This window comes from Mastomys coucha, unplaced genomic scaffold (assembly GCF_008632895.1).
Source record: "Mastomys coucha isolate ucsf_1 unplaced genomic scaffold, UCSF_Mcou_1 pScaffold15, whole genome shotgun sequence".
NCBI classification, from domain to species: domain Eukaryota; kingdom Metazoa; phylum Chordata; class Mammalia; order Rodentia; family Muridae; genus Mastomys; species Mastomys coucha.
In genome coordinates this window covers 106279170-106299974 of record NW_022196897.1, presented here as the reverse complement: position 1 = coordinate 106299974, position 20805 = coordinate 106279170, and the positions used below count along the sequence as shown (strand labels likewise).

Sequence of the window (20805 nt, the reverse complement as noted above, 5' to 3'; positions counted from 1 at the left end):
AAAGAAGTCATACCAAGAACGATCCAGAGTGGGTTCTGTTTGTGCTTAAACTCCAGAGACAGAGGGCTCAAGTGCAAGGGCTGGCTGAGGTGAGCAATAGTCTCAAAACTAGGACCCCAACACTCTTTCCTGCAGAAACACAGTTCCCTCCATGCCCGTGGAAGCCCCAGCCGTTCACCAGTTCCTCCTAGCTCCCCTACCACAGCACCTCTGCCCAAGAGGAATGGAAAACCCAATAGCACAAAGGCCCTGCTGGAACCACAGCCTCCACACCTCCTCTCAGCTGTGCAACACTGCCAAGAAAAACCAGAGGGTGAGTGAGAAAACCAGTTGTGCTCTGCCCTGTCAGAGGTGGCAGTGCAGCAGCTGGCCCCACCTCCCGTGTCTCTCGGAACCTTGGCATGGAAGGGGAAGCAGCCACTCCAGGATCAGTTTCCTGAAGCTCCAATCCATCCAGCTGTCTGTGGGAGAGCAGTCCAGGAGCCAGAAGCAGCCACTATGGCCCAAGGTAGGGAAGCCACATGCTGTGGGTAGAAAATGGGGACAGTGAAGATCCCGAGACGTCAAGGGCAGGAGGATGGATAAACAATAAGAACAGAGCTGATCTAGGCAGGAAGCCAAGAGCCCTCAGGATTCATTGGTCCCCTGAGAACCAGGAGGCAGGGTGAAGGCAGACACGGCTGCATGCTACCATACCTCCTCCACAATAGGGTGGATGAGCACGGCAAGGGATTAGGGCATTAGGATTCCTGTCCTGTGACACTAGCTAACTTCTTCACACTGGCCAAGTCACTTCTCTGCTTCCTGCCTCCCATGTCAGGGTTCTGACCACATTAAAGTTCTCTGAATCCTCCTGCCTTTCTTTTCTTTTCCCATCATCCTCTTCTGTCTACACCATCCTCTCTTGTCTAAATGAAGAACAGTCTGAAAATGAAATGATTACATGAAGCCATCTAGAAGTGATGCACTTTTAACTTACTCTACAAATGTGACATGGTCACCTTTATTTACTGTAAGCACTATAATAAAGATTTTACTATTTCATTAGTTTTATGTAAAATGTAAAATTTTAATTACAAAGGAAACACATGAGAACCGAATGAAGTAAAATAAAGTAATAATTGCAGGTAAAGTTCTAAGTCCCTCAGCCTCATCTTGAAGAACCATTGTCTCCAGTCTTTGGTAGAAGCATTAGCATTCGTGTAAGTGCTGAATGTAATCAATTGGATCAACACGTGTTGTTGTAAATCCAGATATTATCATACTATAAATACAAACTTAATATTTTTCACTAACAGCGTGTCTTGTAGCATCGGACCTACCTCTCAACATTTTCCATTTTGTATGGTATTCTACAGTGTATGGTTTATTCATCTTGTCTTCTTTTAATGGATGCTTAGATCATTCCCATCTTTTTAGATAGACAAGCAGTCTTACAGTCAGCATTCTTACACACGCTTCTGGGTACTCGTGAAGAAATGTCTCTCTAGACAGATATTATGATCACCAACTTTGTAAGTTCTTCCTACCATCCTGTTATTTCCTTCTTTCTCTCCTCACTTCAAGAAGAAATACTCTAATCAAAAATGAACATCCCATTTGAACATAGATAAACAAAATATGGTATTTCAGAATAATGGAATATTGTTTGGTCATGAAAACAAAAGCTAAGCACGATGTTTGGGTGCAGAGCATCCATGCGTCATAGTTTGAGGTTGTCCTGGCCTGTAGTGTCAACCTCTGGAGAATAGGATGTGTTTGAAGTGCTTCCTGTTAGGCAGGTGTTGCTCCACCTGTTGGGTAGACTTAGTCATGCACAGACCTGAGCACTAATGCTCAGTCAACTGGTCTCCTAAGGGATGAGCTGCTTCTCCTCCTCCTCCTCCTCCTCCTCTTCATTATTATCAGAAAAATCAAGTTACTTCCCAAGTGCCAGGGTTAGGATGTTCTTACTGAACATGAGTGAAAGCCAGCAATGGACAGCAGCTGTTGGACAATGAAAGAAATCCTGCCTTGAGACACAAATCCAGGTTTAACATGAGACAAAACCCTCCATCTTTCGGAAGTCTAGTTTGTCATACACACACCCCCAAGTATAGAAGACTTAGTATTCATCTATATAAGGTATGGTAAAGGTTAAATAGAAGATAGGACCCAGACAAATTACTGAGAGAATCTAAAACTTGAAATAAATGCAATTGGTTTTACATAAGATAGAGAATTTTTTAAGTAGCAAACATGTCCATGAACCTATAAGTGCATGTGCTGATTGTTATTCTCATGTTTCTTTAATAATAATAATAATAATAATAACAATAATAATGATAATACAACTAGCTAATGAAAAAAGATGCGTGTTAACAGTAAGCAAAATAACCTAGACATGTTTAGAAGATAAAGATTAGGCTGGGTGTGGTAGCACACCCCTGTAACTCTAACAACCTGGGAGGCTGAGAGGACAGTGCATATGGGTTCCAGCATAGCCTGGTGGGTTTCAGGTGATCGTGATTCTGTGTGACCATGTTCCTGACTCTTTAAGACCAAAGATAAAGACTAACATTTGTTATGATACTTCTTTATAGTTGATTTGCATCACATTTGTTTCTAACAGCTTTATTGAAACATAATAAAGTTCATTCATTTGAAGCATACAGTTAAGTGTGTTCATGCAGTTCTGAAAGTGTCATTACTATCTAGTTTCAAAACGTTCACATCATCTCAGAAAAAAGCAGTCCAGAGCCAGGTGTGGTGGTGCACACCTTTAATCCCAGCACTCGGGAGGCAGAAGCAGAGGCAGAAGCAGAGGAGGCAGAGGCAGAGGCAGAGGCAGAGGCAGAGGCAGAGGCAGAGGCAGAGGCAGAGGCAGAGGCAGAGGCAGAGGCAGAGGCAGAGGCAGAGGCAGAGGCAGAGGCAGAGGCAGAGGAGGCAGAGGCAGAGGCAGAAGCAGAGGGATCTCTGAGCATTTGAAGCCAGCCTGGTCTACAGAATGAGTTCCAAGACAGCCAAGGCTGTGTAACTAGGTAGAGAGGGCCTGTCTTAGAAGGAAGAGAAAGGGGAAGAGGAGGAGGAGGAGGAGGAAGAAGAGGAGAAGGAGGAAGAAGAGGAGGAGGAGGAAGAAGAGGAGAAGGAGGAAGAAGAGGAGGAGGAGGAAGAAGAGGAGGAGGAGGAGGAAGAGAAAAAGAGGCAGTCAGGTCCTTAATCTACTTTCAAGATGATTAGACATTTCATAGAAAAGGCATCATACAAAATGTGCCCTCTTAGGTCTGATTCCTTTCAACACCATAATGTTTTTCAGGTCCATTCATGTTGTAATGTGCTCAGCTTACACAAGTTCATATTCTCTGTTCATCAGCTGGTAGATATTTGTGCTGTTTGAACTTTTCCGGTATCCCTGTATAATGTTGCTATCAGCATTTGCATGTGAGCTTGATGTGAGCGTGTGTGTTCACTGTATGGTGATGTACTATAAGGAGCTGGGTCACATGGTAACTGTGTTCAACATTCTGAGGAGCTGCTAGTGTTCTCCAAAGTGTTGTGTCATTTTATAAAACCACCAGCCAAGTGTGAGTGTCCCAAAGCACTGCATCCTGCCAACACTTGCTCATGTCTGTTTTCTTACCATAGCATCCTCATGGGTGTGAAGTAACAGTTCATGTGTATTTACCTAATGACCTGAGCATCCTTGCATGTGCTTATTGTCTCTTTGCTATTTTGTTTAGAGAAAGATCTGCTCAGATCGGTTGGCCGCATTGGGTGGGGAGACACACCATAATGAGCATGTAGTGATTGTGGGACAATCTTCTGGAGTTGGTTCTTGCCTTTTACCACATGGGTCCCAGGGATTAAATTAGGTTGTTAGGGTTATGCAATAAGTGCTTCACTTACTGAGCCATCTCACTAGATCCAGGTACCAAGTTTTCCATTTGGGTTCCTTGTTTTGGTTTGTAGGATTGATTCATCATCCATTCACCCATACATCCATCTATCTGGCTACAAATCCCTTATTAGTTATATAATTTACAAATACATCTTCACATTCTGTGGATTATATTTTCACATTATTATATCACTGAAGCAGGTATGTTGTTAATTTCTATGAAGTCCAATTTACCCAAGTTTTCCCACTGATTCTGCCTTTCCTGTCATGAGTAAGAGACCATTGCCTAGTTCAAGATGAGGAGGATGTACCTATGGGTTCTCTTCTATGGGTTTTAGCTGTCATAGTCAGATCTTTGATCCATTGAGTTAATTTTTGTATATCAGTGGAGAGGGCAATGAACCTCATTCTAGTTATTTATTTATTTATTTATTTATTTATCTATTTAATGTGCACTAGTGTTTCTCTGGATATTTGTATATGCACCTTGTGCATGCTTTGTGCCCATGGAAGTCAGAAGAAGGCATTAGATCCCCTGGACCTGGAGTTACAGGGACTTATGAGTTGCTATGTGGGTACTGAGAACTGAACATGGGTCCTCTGCAAGAACAGCCAGTGTTCTTATCTACTGAGACATTGCTCCAGCCCTGACACTTCATTTATTACATGTGGTTATTCATTTATTCCAGCACCATTCTTAAAGAGAATTTTTCTATATTCAAGAGAGTCAGATTATGCCAACTAATCTGGTTCATTCCTTTTTTAAAATCAAGGCCAAGATAGAGTAGGAAGGTTTCTGTCCTTCTTTACCTCCATCTAGTGTGGTTGCATCCCTTTCACATTCATGGCCTCTTCTTATACTATTTCTGTCTAATGCACACATATAAAACCACCTGAGTGAATTTGGTGTTGTCCCATATACACTGATCTGTGTCCGTGCTAATACTACCCCCAAATTGCCTTGATTACTAGCTTTATAGTAAAACTTAAAGTATAGATGTTCAAGCCCTTTGTTTTAAGATTGTCTTAATGCTGGACATAGTGAATGACTGGAATCCCAACATACTGGAGGCTGAAGCAGGAGGATTGTTATGAATTCTAGGCTACATAGCAAGATACTGTGTTAGCCTTCCCTCAAAGAAGAAATAAAAAGATTATGTTGACTATTATGAATCATTTATTCTTCTCAATTAATGTTATGATCCACTTGTCAATTCCTGTAAACTGGCAGTTGAGCTTAAAGTTTTAAATTAAACATTTTTTGAAACTTATATACCCCTGCAACTCCTCACATGCCCCTAGCCCTCATGATCTCTTCTTTATTTTTTATTAGATGTTTTCTTTATTTATAATATCTCCTTTCTCAGGTTCCCCTCCAAAAAACTAAAACAAAAACAAAAAACCAAAACCAAAACAAAATAAAACAAATAACTAAAATTAAAACAATCCCTGCTCCCTCCCCCCTCCCCCTGCTCACCATCCCACCCCCTCCTGCTTCCTGGCCCTGGCATTCCCCTACACTGGGCATAGAACCTTCACAGGACCAAGAGCCTATCCTTCCATTGATGACCGACTTGGCCATCCTCTGCTATACGCATGCTGCATTTGTACTCTTTGGTTAGAGTTTTAGTCCCTGGGAGCTCTGAGGGTACTAGTTAGTTCATATTGTTGTTCGTCCTTCATGATCTCTTCTTCTTCTTCTTCTTCTTTTTTTTTTTTTTTTTTTTTTTTTTTTTTTTTTGGTTTTTCGAGACAGGGTTTCTCTGTGTAGCCCTGGCTGTCCTGGAACTCTCTCTGTAGACCAGGCTGGCCTTGAACTCAGAAATCCGCCTACCGGGCTGGTGAGATGGCTCAGTGGGTAAGAACACTGACTGCTCTCCCAAAGGTCCTGCGTTCAAATCCCAGCAACCACATGGTGGCTCACAACCATCCATAATGAGATCTGACTCCCTCTTCTGGTGTGCCTATATAATAAAATTAAATTAAAAAAAAAAAGAAAGAAATCCACCTACCTCTGCCTCCCAAGTGCTGGGATTAAAGGCGTGCGCCACCACTGCCTAGCCATGATCTCTTAAGTTGTTATTGTCACACACACATAAACATGTGTATAAAAATCTTCTGAATTCATTTACTGTTGCTTGTATATACATGTGTTTAGGGTTGATAACTTGGAATTAGTTGGGCTAAGCAATTGTAGCACTCATCCCTGAAGATTGATATTCTCTCTCTCTCTCTCTCTCTCTCTCTCTCTCTCTCTCTCTCTCTCTCTCTCTCAGCTTCTCTGTCATGTCTACAGGACAGTATTTAGCAGCAGGGGTCCTGGTTCTCTGGCTCTTACAATCTCTCCTCCCTTTTATGAGTCTCCCTAAGAATTAGGTTGCATTGTAGATATTATCAATGGGGTGGGCAGTTAGGTTTTGAGTTTTTGACAAGTATTGTGTTGAATCCAGAGTCAACTATCTGTCGTTTGAATGATATAATCTTCTAATCCATAAATATTGAATATATTTTCCATTATTTAAATAAATTTCTTTAAGTGATATTTTCTGGTAAAAGTTTTGCATTCTATTGTGAACTTGTTACTACTTTTGCTACTATAAATGGAATTACTTTTACATTTTTCTCAGATTATTCATTGTAAGTGTATGAAAATACAATTGAACTTGCATTATGTTATTGTATATATCCTGAAGTCTCTTGTTGTTGTGAATTCTAATTTTATAGTATTATTATTCTTACATCATGTGTGAATGGAGATGACCTTATTTATTTCTAATCTGAATGCCTTTGATCTCTTTTCCTTGCCTAATGAACCTGGCTGAAACCTCTAGCTCACTTTGTCTTTAACAAGACAAGAGCAGGCAAGAACACACACATCCTTAATTTGTTCTTTATCTTAACAGGGAAGTGTTTAGTGTTTCACTATTAAATATGACTAACTGTAGATTTTTATAGATACCACTTATCATAATAATGGACTTCCTCCTTCCTTAGTTTGTTGAATATTTTTTTAACATGAAAAGGTATTAGACTTTGCCAAATGATTTAGTTCATTAGTTTTTTTTAATCAACACACAACCAAGAGAAAGCAGGTACCATTCTGTCCTCAGCTTACATCTACTGTTGGAAAGCAGACAAAAAGTAGCTAAGAGCTGGGTGTGGTGGCACATACCTGCCATCCCAGAACTCCAAGACCTGAGCAAAGAGGATCAAGAGTTTGTAGCCAGCCTAGGCTGTAGAAGGAGACCCAAGAAGAAATAACAAAGATGGCTCGGTAATTGAGAGCACTGGCTTCTCTTCCAGAGGACCTGGGTTCAATTCCTAGCACCCACGTGATGCTCACAACTGTCCGTAACCTTAGTTCTAGAGAGTCTGGTACCCTCACACAGACATACTTGAAGGCAAAACACCAATGCACGTAAGTGGAAAATAAATTAATCTTAAAAAAATAACAAAGAGGGGCTGGTGAGATGGCTCAGCGGGTAAAAGCGCCAATTGCTCTTCCGAAGGTCCTGAGTTCAAATCCCAGCAACCACACGGTGGCTCACAACCATCCATAATGAGATCTGACACCCTCTTCTGGTGCTTCTGAAGACAGCTACAGTATACTTGTAATAAATAAACAATAAATCTTTTTAAAAAAATAACAAAGAATATCTGAGTTCCTTATGCTGAGGCTGAGAAGAACAAATGTATTGATGTAAATGAGCATATGAGCACGACACAGGCATTGACTACTCAGTGTAAGCAGTCAAGATTAAGAGTGATTCAGTTCTGTGCTGTAGAGCGAACAAAGTGGGAAGAAGGGTAGACCCATTGGGGCAGGTCTCATGAGGGAGGGAGGTCTTGGGAGACAGGTAGGATTTGGCTAAGTTATAAAGGGATGTTCTCATTTGCTTTCTGTTGCTATCATAAAACACTGACCAAAAGCAACTTAGGAGAGGAAGGGTTTGTTTGACTTTAACAGATTACACTCCATCACTGAGGAAAGCCAAGGTAGGAACCTGGAGACTGGAACTGAAGCAGAGGCCATGCAGGAATCTGCTTACTGTCTTGCTTCCCCTGGCTTGCTAAGTTGCCTATCTTAAACCACCTAGGACCATCTGTCCAGAAATGGTACCACTCCAGGTGGACTGGGCCCTCTCCACCTCAACCATCAATCAAGAAAATGCCCCATAGACATATCCACCGGCCAATCTGATGGACGCAGATCCTCAGTTAAGATGCCCTCTTCCCGGATGTGTCTAGGATTGTGTCAAGTTGACATATTAACTATGACAGAGGATGTTCTGAAATGAGGCCGTAGCAGGAATAGAATGTGCAGTCAGGCTGCCTGGAGGAAAGGACCAATTCTGGGAGTGGTGAGAATTGAGAAGGAAATCAGAGCTGAAAGCTTGAAATGGAGGGCCACGGGTAGGGATAATGAGTGTTCTATGTATGTACGATGGGCTGGAGAGTGCCTTAGGACTCTTAAAGCAAATGAGATGGCGTCATCAAACTGTGAGGGAAGGTGGCTGGTATGGTAAGAAAGGCAGTGGGGCAGGAAAACTCTCAGAGCTTATTAAAGTCACTAAGGGTGAGATGAGGAGAAGGGGCACTTGGAAAGGGACAACTGACCCAGGCAAACTGCAAGGGTTGTCTGGGAGCACTTGGTCGAATAGAAAGTGACAGGCTGAAGAGATAGGTGAGCCTGATGAAACTTGTTGTAAACCAGCCTCAGGTGACCGGGGACCGTGGCAAGACCACGGTCAAACAAGAAGCCATCAGATACAGACCTCTAGGAGAGGCACACTAGAGAGCAACTGTTTAATCTGTTTTGGCAGAAGACCTTGAAGGCTTTGTGATTTCGAGTATGCAGACATCCAGGACACTGGACACATGGTATTCGTGGTGGTAAAGAACCAGCAAGTTGCTAAAAGTAGGGCAGCTGTTCTAGGAGCAGGTGGCCCAGAAGGCCTCCAGGTCGCCTGCTCCCAGGTTTGGAGGTCGATACAAGGACAAGTAAGACTGGAATCCCAGGAAGAGGGGATCATGCTGTATCTGAAGGCATGCTGGGCTGGAGGGAGCATCAAACCTGGGCAGGTCTACAAAATAAGTTAGTCAGGAAACATATGTGCCTGCAGGTGTGTGAGAGGAAGGGGTTGATAGAAGGTAGAGGAAGTAAGGGAGGAAGAAAGGAAGGAAGAGGGAAGAAAGGGATGTGTGTGCGCGGCATCTTATGTAATCCTCAAACTGGACTTATTAAGGTAGGGTTACAGACTCTTTCCTACCAACATGGAAACTCAAGTGTAATTGCCAAATTACTTCCTGGAGTTTGTACAACTGAAAAGTGTGAACAAAACTGGGCTAGTCTTCACAACCCTGGTTTTTGTTTGTCCCAGGCTGCCCCATCGCAGGGCTAGAGGTGGCCCTCACAGACCTCCAGAGCTCCCGGAACAATGTTCGGCACCATACAGAAGAGATCAGTGTTGACCGTCTTGTTGTCCGCCGGGGCCAGGCCTTCTGCATCACTCTGTACTTTAAAAATCGGGGCTTCCAGCCAGGCATGGACAGCATCATGTTTGTGGCTGAGACTGGTGAGGAACTGGCCCACAGGATGTGTGTGCATATGTAGTACATGTGTCTGTTGTGTGTGTATTTGTGGTATGTGTGTATATGTGTGTTTGGGGTATATGTGTATGGTGTCTATGTGTGTATTTATGTGGTGTGTGTGTACATGGTGTGGCATATATGTGTGTGTATGTATGAAATGGACCGTGTGGTCTGTGTACATATGTAGTATGTGTGTGTGGTGTGTGTGTGTGTGTGAGATATGTATAAAGTGGAGCATGTTTGTGTAGAGTGTATATGTGGTATATGTGAGTATGGAGTGGAACGTGCATGTGTATTGTATGTATGTATGCATGTATGCATGTATGAAGTCGAGCGTGTGTGTTGTGTGTATATATGTACGTATGTATGTATGTATATATGTATGCATGTATGCATGTATGAAGTAGATTGTATGTGTGTGAGTGCATGTTCATTGAGTAGGATCTTAGAGGAATGGAAGATCACCATAAAGAGTCTTAGTTATTCATCCTCCTAGGACCCTTGCCAGACCTGGCCAAAGGGACTCGGGCAGTGTTCAGCCTCACAGGCAGTGGTGGCCCAAGCCCCTGGATTGCTTCCCTGGAAGCTAACAGAGCCAACTCCCTGGAAGTGAGCCTCTGTGCCCCTCCCATGGCAGCTGTGGGCCGATACCTCCTGAAAATTCGGATTGACTCCTACCAGGGTTCTGTCACTGCCTACCAGCTAGGGGAATTCATCCTGCTCTTCAATCCCTGGTGCCCAGGTAAGGCAGGGACCTGCTTGGGCTCTTTCACCTCTGTCTTTCGGCCAGTGCCACCAGGTTTCCAGCCCCTGATTCTTGGCCACCATAAACTCTTTAATCCCTTGGATTCAGTACCTGACCTCCAACAACCAAGCTGGGGAGACCTTGATGTTTATTTACATATTTAGAATTTTAAAATTATGATTGGACTAAATAGAAAACTACTATTGGGGGCTGGGGAGATGGCTCAGTCATTAAACACACTATCTGCTCTTCCAAAAGTCCTGAGTTCAATTCCCAGCAACCACATCAACTCCCAGCTCACAACCATCTATACTGGGATCTGATGCCCTCTTCTGGCATGCAGGCATGCATGCAGATATAGCACTCATGCACAAAATAAATAAGATCTTAAAAAAAAAAACTATTAAGTTTAACTACCATTAACATTTATCTTCATACCTTCATTATCTATTTTTAAGTTAATTTGGACTTTTTCATTTTAAAGGTAATAAATGCACACTATTTTGAATATCTGAGGAAAGAAGCAAATGATAAAAGTGAGAAAAAGAAAAGGGAGAAAAGAGAAAAAAGAAAGAAAAGAAAGGGGAAGGAGGGGAAGGAAGAAAGATAAAAGGGATATGGACAGAGAAAGGAGGAGAGGGGCGAGAGGGGGAGGGGATACTACATGATCTAAGATCCTCCAGTCTCCTAGCTCCATTTTTCCAGTGGCAGCCTTGTTACTGTTCTCTATGTAGCCTTATAGAACTATTTTATGCTTAAATATGTGCATGTTTGTACACATCTGTATGTTGTTGATTCCATAACATACACCCAAGTATAATAATGCATACCAATCTCCAATTTGCATTTCTCTTTGAAATATTCACGAGTGTTAGGACTTGGGAGGCTGAAGCAAGAGGATCACTGTAAGCCTGAGGCCAGGGCCACATAGTGAGTGGCTAGAGAATGGGACCCTGTCAAACAACAGCAACAGTAATGAAACCAAACACATACAAGCACATGCAGGCACACACACACACACACACACACACACACACACACACACACACACACACGCATGCACAGCACACTTTTGGCCTTCAAGACTGGGCTTCAGGGGCGGTGGTGGCGCAAGCCTTTAATCCCAGCACTTGGGAGGCAGAGGCAGGCAGATTTCTGAGTTCGAGGCCAGCCTGGTCTACAGAGTGAGTTCCAGGACAGCTAGGACTACACAGAGAAACCCTGTCTCGAATAACCAAAAAAAAAAAAAAAAAAAAAAAAAAAAAAGACTGGGCTTCAGACTTGAACACGGGAACATAGGGTCTGTCTGATTGACGGGAGGATCTCATGCATGGCTTCTCTCCTGAGCTTGTATGCATGTCCTAGAGAGAACAAACATTGGGATAGAGGCAGGAAGCAGGTACAGACATGATCAACAGCTGCCACATCACTGGGCCAGGGACGTTTGGCTGGGAAGATCCACCCTACAGTTCAGGGACACTTCTGACTTCAATTCTGAACCTGCAACTGTTGACCACACTGGTCCAAATCCTGGATAGAACCCACCTCAGCATAAGATCCTTCCTGTACCAGCTTCTCTCAGAATAGCCCCGGGTGCACCTCTCCACAAAGCAGATGGTGTGGGACTGTTTGGAAAGGAATATACAAGGTGGTTTCTACTTTGTGTCTTCTCGCCTCGATTCCCAGCGGATGCAGTGTACTTGGAGAGTGAGCCCCAGAGGCAGGAGTATGTTGTGAACGATTATGGCTTCATCTACCAAGGGAGCAAGAGTTGGATCCGTCCATGCCCCTGGAACTATGGGCAGGTGAGTCCTAGACCACATAAGCTCCAAACTCATAGGGAAAAAGGATCCAGAACAGGGTACACTGCTAAAGAGCATGTGTGAGAAGCACCTTGGGTTGCTAGGGAAGCAGCTAGAGGAAGGAGGAGGGAGGGTTCTTTGTTGCCCCATCTACTTGACTAGGATGTAAGGCAGGAGCAGCTACAGGGCAGCGGGGGTGGGGGAGTAGGGAGGTGGGGGTGGGGGTGGGGGTTGGGGTGGGGAGCAATCCGTTATGATTGCTCCTGACATTTGTGCTTTACCCTGAGTTTGCTGTGGGGTCTCATCTCTTACTCTTTCACTTTATCCTGACAACACTGCTGCTGAACCCTGGTATCAAACCTGTCACACTCACACATACGCAGTATGTATGTGCCCCTGGACATCTGTCCCAGAAACAGGGCTGGTGAACAATCTTCCATGACCCCATGCCAATGCCTGTTTGTTTGTTTGTTTTTGCTTGTTTTGACAATAGGTTTTTTTCATTATAAGGAATACATAATTGTTAGAACACAAGAAAGAAAGGAAGGAGGAAGGAAGGAAGGAAGGAAGAAAGGAAGGAAGGAAGGAAGGGAGAAAGGAAGGGAGGAAGGAAAGGAGAAAGGAAGGGAGAAAGGAAGGGAGAAATGAGGGAAGGAAGGGAGGAGGGAGGGAGGGAGGAATGGAAGGAGGAAGAGAAAGAGGGAGAGAGAGGGCAAACTTTGCAAACCTGGTTACCATGATGAGTGCCGTAATATCAATGACTGAGAGGGCTGGCTAGATGGCTCAGTGGCTAAGAGCACTGACTGTCCTTCCAAAGGTCCTGAGTTCAAATCCCAGCAACCACATGGTGGCTCACAACCATCCATAGTAAAATCTGACACCCACTTATGGAGTGTCTGAAGACAGCTACAGTGTACTTACATATAATAAATAAATCTTTTTAAAAAATGACTGAGAAGCTGAGGCAAGAGGATTTCTAGTTTGAGGCCAGCCTATGATACATAGAAAAGTCCTTTCTGAAAAACAGAGGCCTGAGGATGTGTCTCAGTTGGTAGAGTACTTACTTGACATGCACAAAGTCCTGGGTTTGATCCCCAGTACCACATAAACAGGGTGTGGTAGTATACCCCCATAATCCTAGAACTCAGGATATAGAGGCATGAGAATCTCAAGAGCATCCTTGTGTATATGACCTAGGCCACAGAGTTCCTATATGGAAAATAAAACCAAACAAACAAATGAAAAAACAAAACAAACCTTTTGCAAAGAAATATTACAAAATGAACATCTAGAACATGAAGGTTATTGTAAGTGTTGCTACCAGCTTGGTTCTGCTTCATTTCATTTACTTTTTAAAAAATTTTATCAGATATTTTCTTTATTTACATTTCAAATGTTATCCCCTTTCCATGTTTCCCCTCCGAAAATCCCCTATCCCTTGCCCCCTCCCCCTGCTCACCCACCTACCCACTCCCGCTTCCTGGCCTTGGCATTCCCCTATACAGGGGCATCGAGCTTTCACAGGGCCAAGGGCCTCTTCTTCCATTGATGACTGACAAGACCATCCTCTGCTACATATGCAGCTGGAGCCATGAATCCCACCATGTGTACTCTTTGGTTGGTGGTTTAGTCCCTGGGAGCTCTGAAGGTACTGGGTGTTTCATATTGTTGTTCCTCCTTTGGGGCTGCAAACCCCTTCAGCTCCTTGGGTCCTTTCTCTGGCTCCTCCATTGGGGACCCTATGCTCAGTCCAATGGATGGCTGAGAGCATCCACTTCTGTATTTGTCAGGCACTGGCAGAGCCTCTCAGGAGACAGCTATTATCAGGCTCCTGTCAGGAAGCACTTGTTGGCACCCACAGTAGTGTCTAGGTTTGGTGACTGTATATAGGATGGATCCCCAGAAGGGGCAGTCTCTGGATGGCTTTTCCTTCAGTCTCTGCTCCACACTTTGTCTCTGTAACTCCTCCCATGGATATTTTGTTCCCCCTTCTAAGAAGGACCAAAGTATCCACACTTTGGTCTTCCTTCTTCTTGAGCTTCCTGTGGTCTGTGAATTGTATCTTGGGTATTCCCAGCTTCTGGGCTAATATCCACTTATCAGTGAATGCATACCATGTGTGTTCTTTTGTGATTGGGTTACCTCACTCAGAATGATATTCTCCAGGTCCATCTATTTGCCTAAGAATTTCATAAATTCATTGTTTTTAATAGCTGAGTAGTACTCCATTGTGTAAATGTACCACACTTTCTGTATTCATTCCTCTGTTGAGGGACATCTGGGTTCTTTCCACCTTCTGGCTATTATAAATAAGGATGCTATGAACTTCACTTCATTTTCTGCATGTAGTTTCATGACCTTGTATGCAAAATAGCTAAACTCATCACAATGCTTCTTCAGCAAGCAAATACTGAACAATCTGCTCAGTACTTGGTGGACCGTGAGAGTTAAGAGTGGAAATAAAGGCATCATGGCCCCGGGGGAATATGTAAACAGTTATTTATCACACAGTGGGACTGTGAGACTGAGAGACCGGGACAGAGTGTTCTGGGGGCCAGGAACACTCAGGGGAATCTCTTTGTTTGACAATTGATTCCGAGGAAGCTTCCTAGGAGAGAGATGACTGTACTTGAGCTCAGTTAGTCAAGCAAAGGGCAAGGGGAGGCATGTGCAAGGATGGAAAGACCAGAAGGGTTTCGTCTTGGCAAAGATTACAAGGAATTTGGTCTAGCTGGAGCAAAAATGGCGGAGGTGGGTGTCTGTCAAGGTCAGAGGCTAGAGAAGTAAAAGGGAGCCTGTTGTGTGATAGGACTTCTGGGGAGATTGGGGCAGAGATCTACTCACTCCAGATAGGAAACCCACGACAGACCAAAGCATAGATATCACCAAAGTCTAACTTAGGAAGCCAAAGAGTTTTATTGGGGTAACCTACGTGTGATGAGTTACTTAGAGAAGCAGAAATGACTCAAATACACTTATATCACCAAAATCCCATCCCAGCATGGGTGGCAGCTCATAAGAGTGGGAACCTGGAACACATTGCATAGCCTGCAGGCAGCTGGACAGGTTGGAGAATGTCTTTCCAGATAGGTTGGTTGGTTTGAGCCTCTTCTAGACAGTTTGGCAGAAATGATTTGTCTCTTTTTAGGCAACTCAGCTGGTCTGAGAGTGTGTATCAGTAGTCCTTACTGCTTCTACAGGCTTGGGGAGGTTAGGAACCTAGAGAAACGCTTCAGTTTCAGGGACTTCCTGAAGCCTTTGAGTTACTAACTTTCTGAGCTGCTCAGCAGGGTGGAATGTTTCACCCTGTTGAACAGTCTGTGTCACAACAAGCTTTGCTCTAGGGCAGAAGGTTTAAGCTTTGAATCTCAGAGAAAACTTCACAGCAGAGCCAGACCTAAGGGACTTGAAGGACACCGTGGGAGGCTTTGCCCTTGACTCTTTAAATAAGGGACCTTTTAAACATTGTAAACTACAGAAGTAGTTTCCACAAAGAAAGAAGACAATGGAAGCCCATTTCTACTTATTGACCATGGTTTCATGAGAGTAAGTGCACTTATTTATGGCCATTTGCAAAGATATGTGGGGTTCCTACTATGTACCAAGCTCTGTGGCAGGTCTGGAGCTGAGTGTTGTTACAAAGAGATCTTGAACTGACAGAGCAAATATTAAGGCGGGAAAGATAGGCCTCAAGTACATTGTATAACCAAGTTTGACAACCAGAGGGGACACGCCCATGGGGGAAGGCAGTGTTCCAGAACTTACCTGTGATTGATCAGTCCAGAGTGGAGCGTTGTGAGTGTGAAGGCAGTTGGTTCTCTCTCTTCAATAGGCTGCCAATGATAGGCTGGGTTGTTATGTAAGTGTGGAAGAAAAGGGAACATGGCTTTAGTAAGAGCACCTTAGGAGCCTTGGGCATGTGGAGATAGAGGGGGAAGAGGCAAAAGTAGACTTCTAATGAGGCAAATTCATTGAGGGGAAAAAAACCTCGGTAGCATGACTTCAAATGAGTCATGAGGCATTTGGCTCACAGGACATACATGCCAAGTGGGTTATGCTGTCATAGCTTTGAAACCATGCACCTTTCTGGGAGGCTGTTCATGGCCATTTTGTTTGACAACTACCTTGCAATTGGGGTTTTTTTCTACATTGCCCTAGGGATCTGAGTGATAGTAGGTTGTCTATTTCTTTATTTGCCCACACACAGCAAGTATGTGATGCCCCCTTCTCCTCATTCCCCCACAGTTTGAAGAAAATATCATAGACATCTGCTTGGAGCTGCTGGAGAAGAGCCTGAACTTCCAGGTTGACCCATCCACAGATTGCGCCCTACGGGGAAGCCCCGTCTACACCAGCAGAGTTGTGTGTGCCATGGTGAGGTCCCTTGTGTGCCCTGCCCTGGGAAGAAGGGAGCTGTGTAAAGGGACCTTAGGGGCTGGAAAGAGGCTGTTAGCTGCTATAGGAGAAGGAGTCAAAAGACAGGACCCTCTGAGAATGGGACTGACAGCTGACTGTGGGAAATGAGTTAGTTCAACTAAACCCTGGAATAGCTGAGATGGGATGTTGTCTCTACTAATTGCAAGTTACATGTTTTTTGGACAGAAGCTGAATGTCACTGAGCTTGAGAATTATCTAGATTTCCTCAGTTCAAATGTGTTTTTAGACCGCTCAAAGCCAAGCTCCTGCTTTATAGAAAATTGAGATACAATAATGAATTGATACACGTTTAAGTCAGAATAGCTTGCCTCCCACCCTCGACTCTCCCCAGCAGGTCTGGAAAGTCTCAGGTAAACTGAGGCCAAAGGTCTCTTCTGTGTCTCAGGCTGGTAGTCCTTCCTATCAGCATCCCCCAAACCCCCCCACATCACATCCTGTGGAGGGAATAGATGTTTCTAATACTTCTCTATCTGGCTTCTCTTTAGATAAACAGCAATGATGATAACGGAGTACTCAACGGCAACTGGAGTGAGAATTATATGGACGGCGTGAACCCCGCAGAATGGACTGGCAGTGTGGCCATCCTGAAGCAGTGGCATGCCACAGGTTGCCAGCCTGTGCGCTATGGGCAGTGCTGGGTCTTTGCTGCTGTCATGTGCACAGGTAGGAGGTGAGACGGGCCTCAGGGGAAGCTAGAGCAGCTGTGTAAGAGCCCTCGGAACCACTTTTGTCTCAGTCCCACATTTCCCACCAGGGGACATTTGGCAGGCAGCTGTTTCCTGGAAAAAAAAAACAAAACTCATCAATGAGCTCATCAGTTTGGACTTAATTCAGACAGTGGTTCTGAAGTAGAAATCACACACATCAAGACTCATCACCTTCCTCTCTGAGCTCATGCAAAGTAACAAAATGTTCCCATAAGAATGAGAATGGTCCAGGTCCAAGAGACACTTGAGATGAAATGCTAAATGATTCCATAGCCCAAAGACCAAATTATGCTGTTTCTGGCTTAATGAAGACCTGGACACAGAAGGGAGATGAGCATCTGACCTTGGGGGCTGGAAAGAGGCCACCCAAGGAGAATGGCTGAGACTTTGGAGTTGCCACAGGCTCAGAGGGAAGGAATTAGAGGTCTGAATCAGAACAGGGCGTTAGAGGATAGGGGGAAATGGAAGATGAATTTTTAGATAGGAACTGGAGATCACATCGACAGAGGGGAAGCTAAAAGAATAAATGTGTAGAAAGAAGATAGAAGGGCACTGGTTTGTGTGTGGCAAGATGGCAAAGTAGAAATATATGGGGTGGGAATTTTAAAAGAAGTGACATCTGGAAATGAGTCCTATGCAGGAGGTGGTGAGAGGAGCCTCCTGTCTTCCTCAGGCCACTCTCCTGCTTGTGGTCCCCACGATCACTCTGCCCAACTCATCCTCTTGTTATGCATGCCCACGTCCCTGAGTTGGTCTCAGTCATCATTCTTGATAACTAGGAAGAGGGACCAAGTCAGATTTTCACTCATGGGATGCCAGTAGGAGGCAGGGAGGCCAGAGCTGCAGTAACTTGGTGTTTATTGAAGGTTTAGGCCTTTTACATAGAACTTCCCCGTGACAGCCATGTATGCCAGACCAGACTCGGGACAGTGTGAGGGCCAGAGAGGCTGCTGGGTGTGCAGCATCAGGCCTCAGTCCAAGGGCATGCAGAGATCTCTGTTGACACTGACAGTATGACAGCCTCTTTGGAGGAGGCCACTGCTGTGGCGCTTGGCTAGTGTCTGCCTGTTCTGCTGCTGCAGATCCTGATGGATGTTTTGATGGCCCAGTGATAAGACATAAATAATCCAACAGCTTTGATGCCAAAAGATGAGGAGTTTTGAGTGATGTGAGGTATATGAATCACCCAGAAGGCAGATGCAAGTCTGCCTGGGCAGAAAACTGGGCAGGGCGACTCAAAACAACAATCCCAGCACTCAGGAGGACACAGGAGGAGATCATTGTACATTCAAGTTCAGCCTGGGCTATATAAGGAGTTCTAGGCCAGCCTGGCCTACAGACAGAGTGAGCTCCTCACATACACACACACACACACACACACACACACACACACACACGTGCACACACACAATGGAAGGGCAGAATGGATCTTGTGTAAGATAAAAGGGGAAACTTCCAGTGTGGAAAAACTGAGTTTGTGTGTAGAGAGCACGGTTTTGGAGTGGCTGTCTGGAATAGGTGATGTAAGAGATGGAGACAGTGGATGGAGGTTACACAATGACAGCAGGACAATTAAAGTGTCAGTGAGGATATTGGCCTTCCAGTGACCTTGCCAACAAAGAGTTGGGCAATGATCAAATGTGGCCACCCAGCTATATAGCCCAGTCAGCTTTCCCATACAGGGCCACCATGTCATATGTCAGTAAATATATTAGTCCAAGAAGCTAATCTATTCACACAACAACACACAGTGGAGTCCTTCTGTGCTAGATACCATATTCCAGCTACTCTTGGACACAAAGATGGAAAAGACACAGACACTGTGGTTCCTAACTAAGGTGAAAGATAAGGGTTTAGCCAAAGTAATTATGCCAACACAGTTGCCAACTCATGTCTTAGGCAATTATTATGTTTCCATAACTGCTATAGTGGTAATGGGGATTTTAACAGAGTGCCAAGTACTGTGTTAAAACCTTAGCAAAGGAGAGTAATAGTAAAGTATGTGTAGTCCGGGGGCTGACTTCTTGGGGTTTCTTTATCTATAGAAAACATATTACAAGACCCTCTGAAGAAGTCTGAAACCCCACTAGTACCAACGTCTAGTTATATATCTCTGTGTTTTCTTATACATATACACCTATGATACAGTTTAGTTTATTAATAAGGCAAAGCAAGAAATTGATAACAATAACTAAGATAACTCAGGGTAGTTGTAACATTACTCTATAACAAATTTGTCAGCATTATTATTATTATTGGGCAAGTATTTAATAAAGTGAGGGCTACTTGGACCTAGAACTGCACTAGCATGGCAGTGACCTGGTAACCCAGAAGACATGTGACTAACAGGCAGGTAGTGTATACAGCACGGACTCTCTGAGCAGAGAGATGGCTTATGTGGTCAGTAGGATAGCTGAAAGTTCATCATGCTGCTCAAAACGATGCAGGATTTAAAAGCCAAGAAATGTTTATTTCTGCAATTTCCATTTAATACTATTGTTGTGACTGGAGGGGGATAAGTGAAACCACAGAAATTGATATATATGAATCATGAGTATAAATACTGACACTGCAATCAACTATCTGAGTAACCCCAGGTAAGTCACTTGTGTCTCAGCCTCCTAAGATATTTAGTGAGGAAATGAATGGAACCTGAGGCCTTAGGCGTATTCTCCATAGAAGGTGTTTTATGTTACTTTAGAAATTAGTCAATAAAACATTCTCTAAGAAATTATGCAAATTATCACGTGAGAGGCCCAGAATGCTTCATCTATTTCATGTAGTCTTTCCACTGACTGCTGCTATTTATTTTATTCACTTTAATTTTTATTTGTATATATTTGATGCACAATATATGGCATGTCCTTAACCATATTTGCTCTCCTCACCTCTTCTGGTTTTCCTGCCATCCCCTTCCTCTTTCCCAATGGTCACACTTCTGTTTTCCTGTTATGTATTTGTGTGTGTGTGTGTGTGTGTGCACGCACACACACGCACACTCAGGCATCTGTGTTAAGCTCCATGTGTAAGAGAACTCTAAGAGAAACCATACAATATTTGTCTTTCTTGGGGGGCTTCTTTATTTTCAGCTCTGTCCATTTGCCCAAACGTGACAATTTCTTTATCTGCCAGGAGTTATTGAAAGGACTGTGTGAGTTGGCACACGGACAATGCCTTGTTAGAGTGAGTGTTCAGTATTAGCTAAGGGTGTCTTGGTTGGTCCCCTAGATGGACTGGTGGTTCTTTCATCCTCTCCATCCACCAGATCAATGGAGTGGAAAAGCTCAGCCCCATTCCAGTCTGCTTTCACTGTAGGCCATGGTCTAACTCACAGGCTGTACTGCCCAGCAGCTGTCATTTGCCTAGTGCCTTCTATGTTCCCCACTCACACCAGACACCTTTCCTTGCTTCTGATCTTCCCCACCACCTGTGGAGTAGACATTCTTACACTTGTCTCACAGGTGAAGCTGACTGAGACCATGTGGCTTTTAAACTGTCAGCCATACGTTCTTTTATTTTGCTTGAGACAGGGTGTCTCTATGTAGCTCAGGATGTCCTGGAACTTGCTATGTACCCCAGGCTGGCCCCAAACTCAAGAAGATATGCTTGTCTCTGCCTCTCAAATGCTGGGATTAAAGGTATATT

At 44.0% G+C, this 20805-nt stretch overlaps 1 protein-coding gene and 1 long non-coding RNA gene across 2 annotated transcripts in view; one reads left to right on the top strand and one right to left on the bottom strand.

Annotated features, from left to right (window-relative positions):
• Positions 1–334: 334 nt before the first annotated feature.
• Tgm5 (transglutaminase 5) overlaps positions 335–20805 on the top strand; it is a 41192-nt gene continuing 20721 nt past the window's right edge. Inside the window, exons 1-6 of the mRNA XM_031371626.1 lie at positions 335–508; positions 9259–9453; positions 9966–10211; positions 11901–12019; positions 16262–16390; positions 16939–17116. Of these exons, the coding sequence (XP_031227486.1) occupies positions 499–508; positions 9259–9453; positions 9966–10211; positions 11901–12019; positions 16262–16390; positions 16939–17116 (877 nt within the window). The 5' untranslated portion in view covers positions 335–498. The remainder of the gene's footprint in view (positions 509–9258; positions 9454–9965; positions 10212–11900; positions 12020–16261; positions 16391–16938; positions 17117–20805) is intronic.
• Positions 15823–20805, bottom strand: part of LOC116090780 — a 17812-nt gene continuing 12829 nt past the window's right edge. Inside the window, exons 2-3 of the long non-coding RNA XR_004118818.1 lie at positions 16972–17232; positions 15823–15863 (exon numbers count right to left, since the gene is read on the bottom strand). This is a non-coding gene — a long non-coding RNA (uncharacterized LOC116090780). The remainder of the gene's footprint in view (positions 15864–16971; positions 17233–20805) is intronic.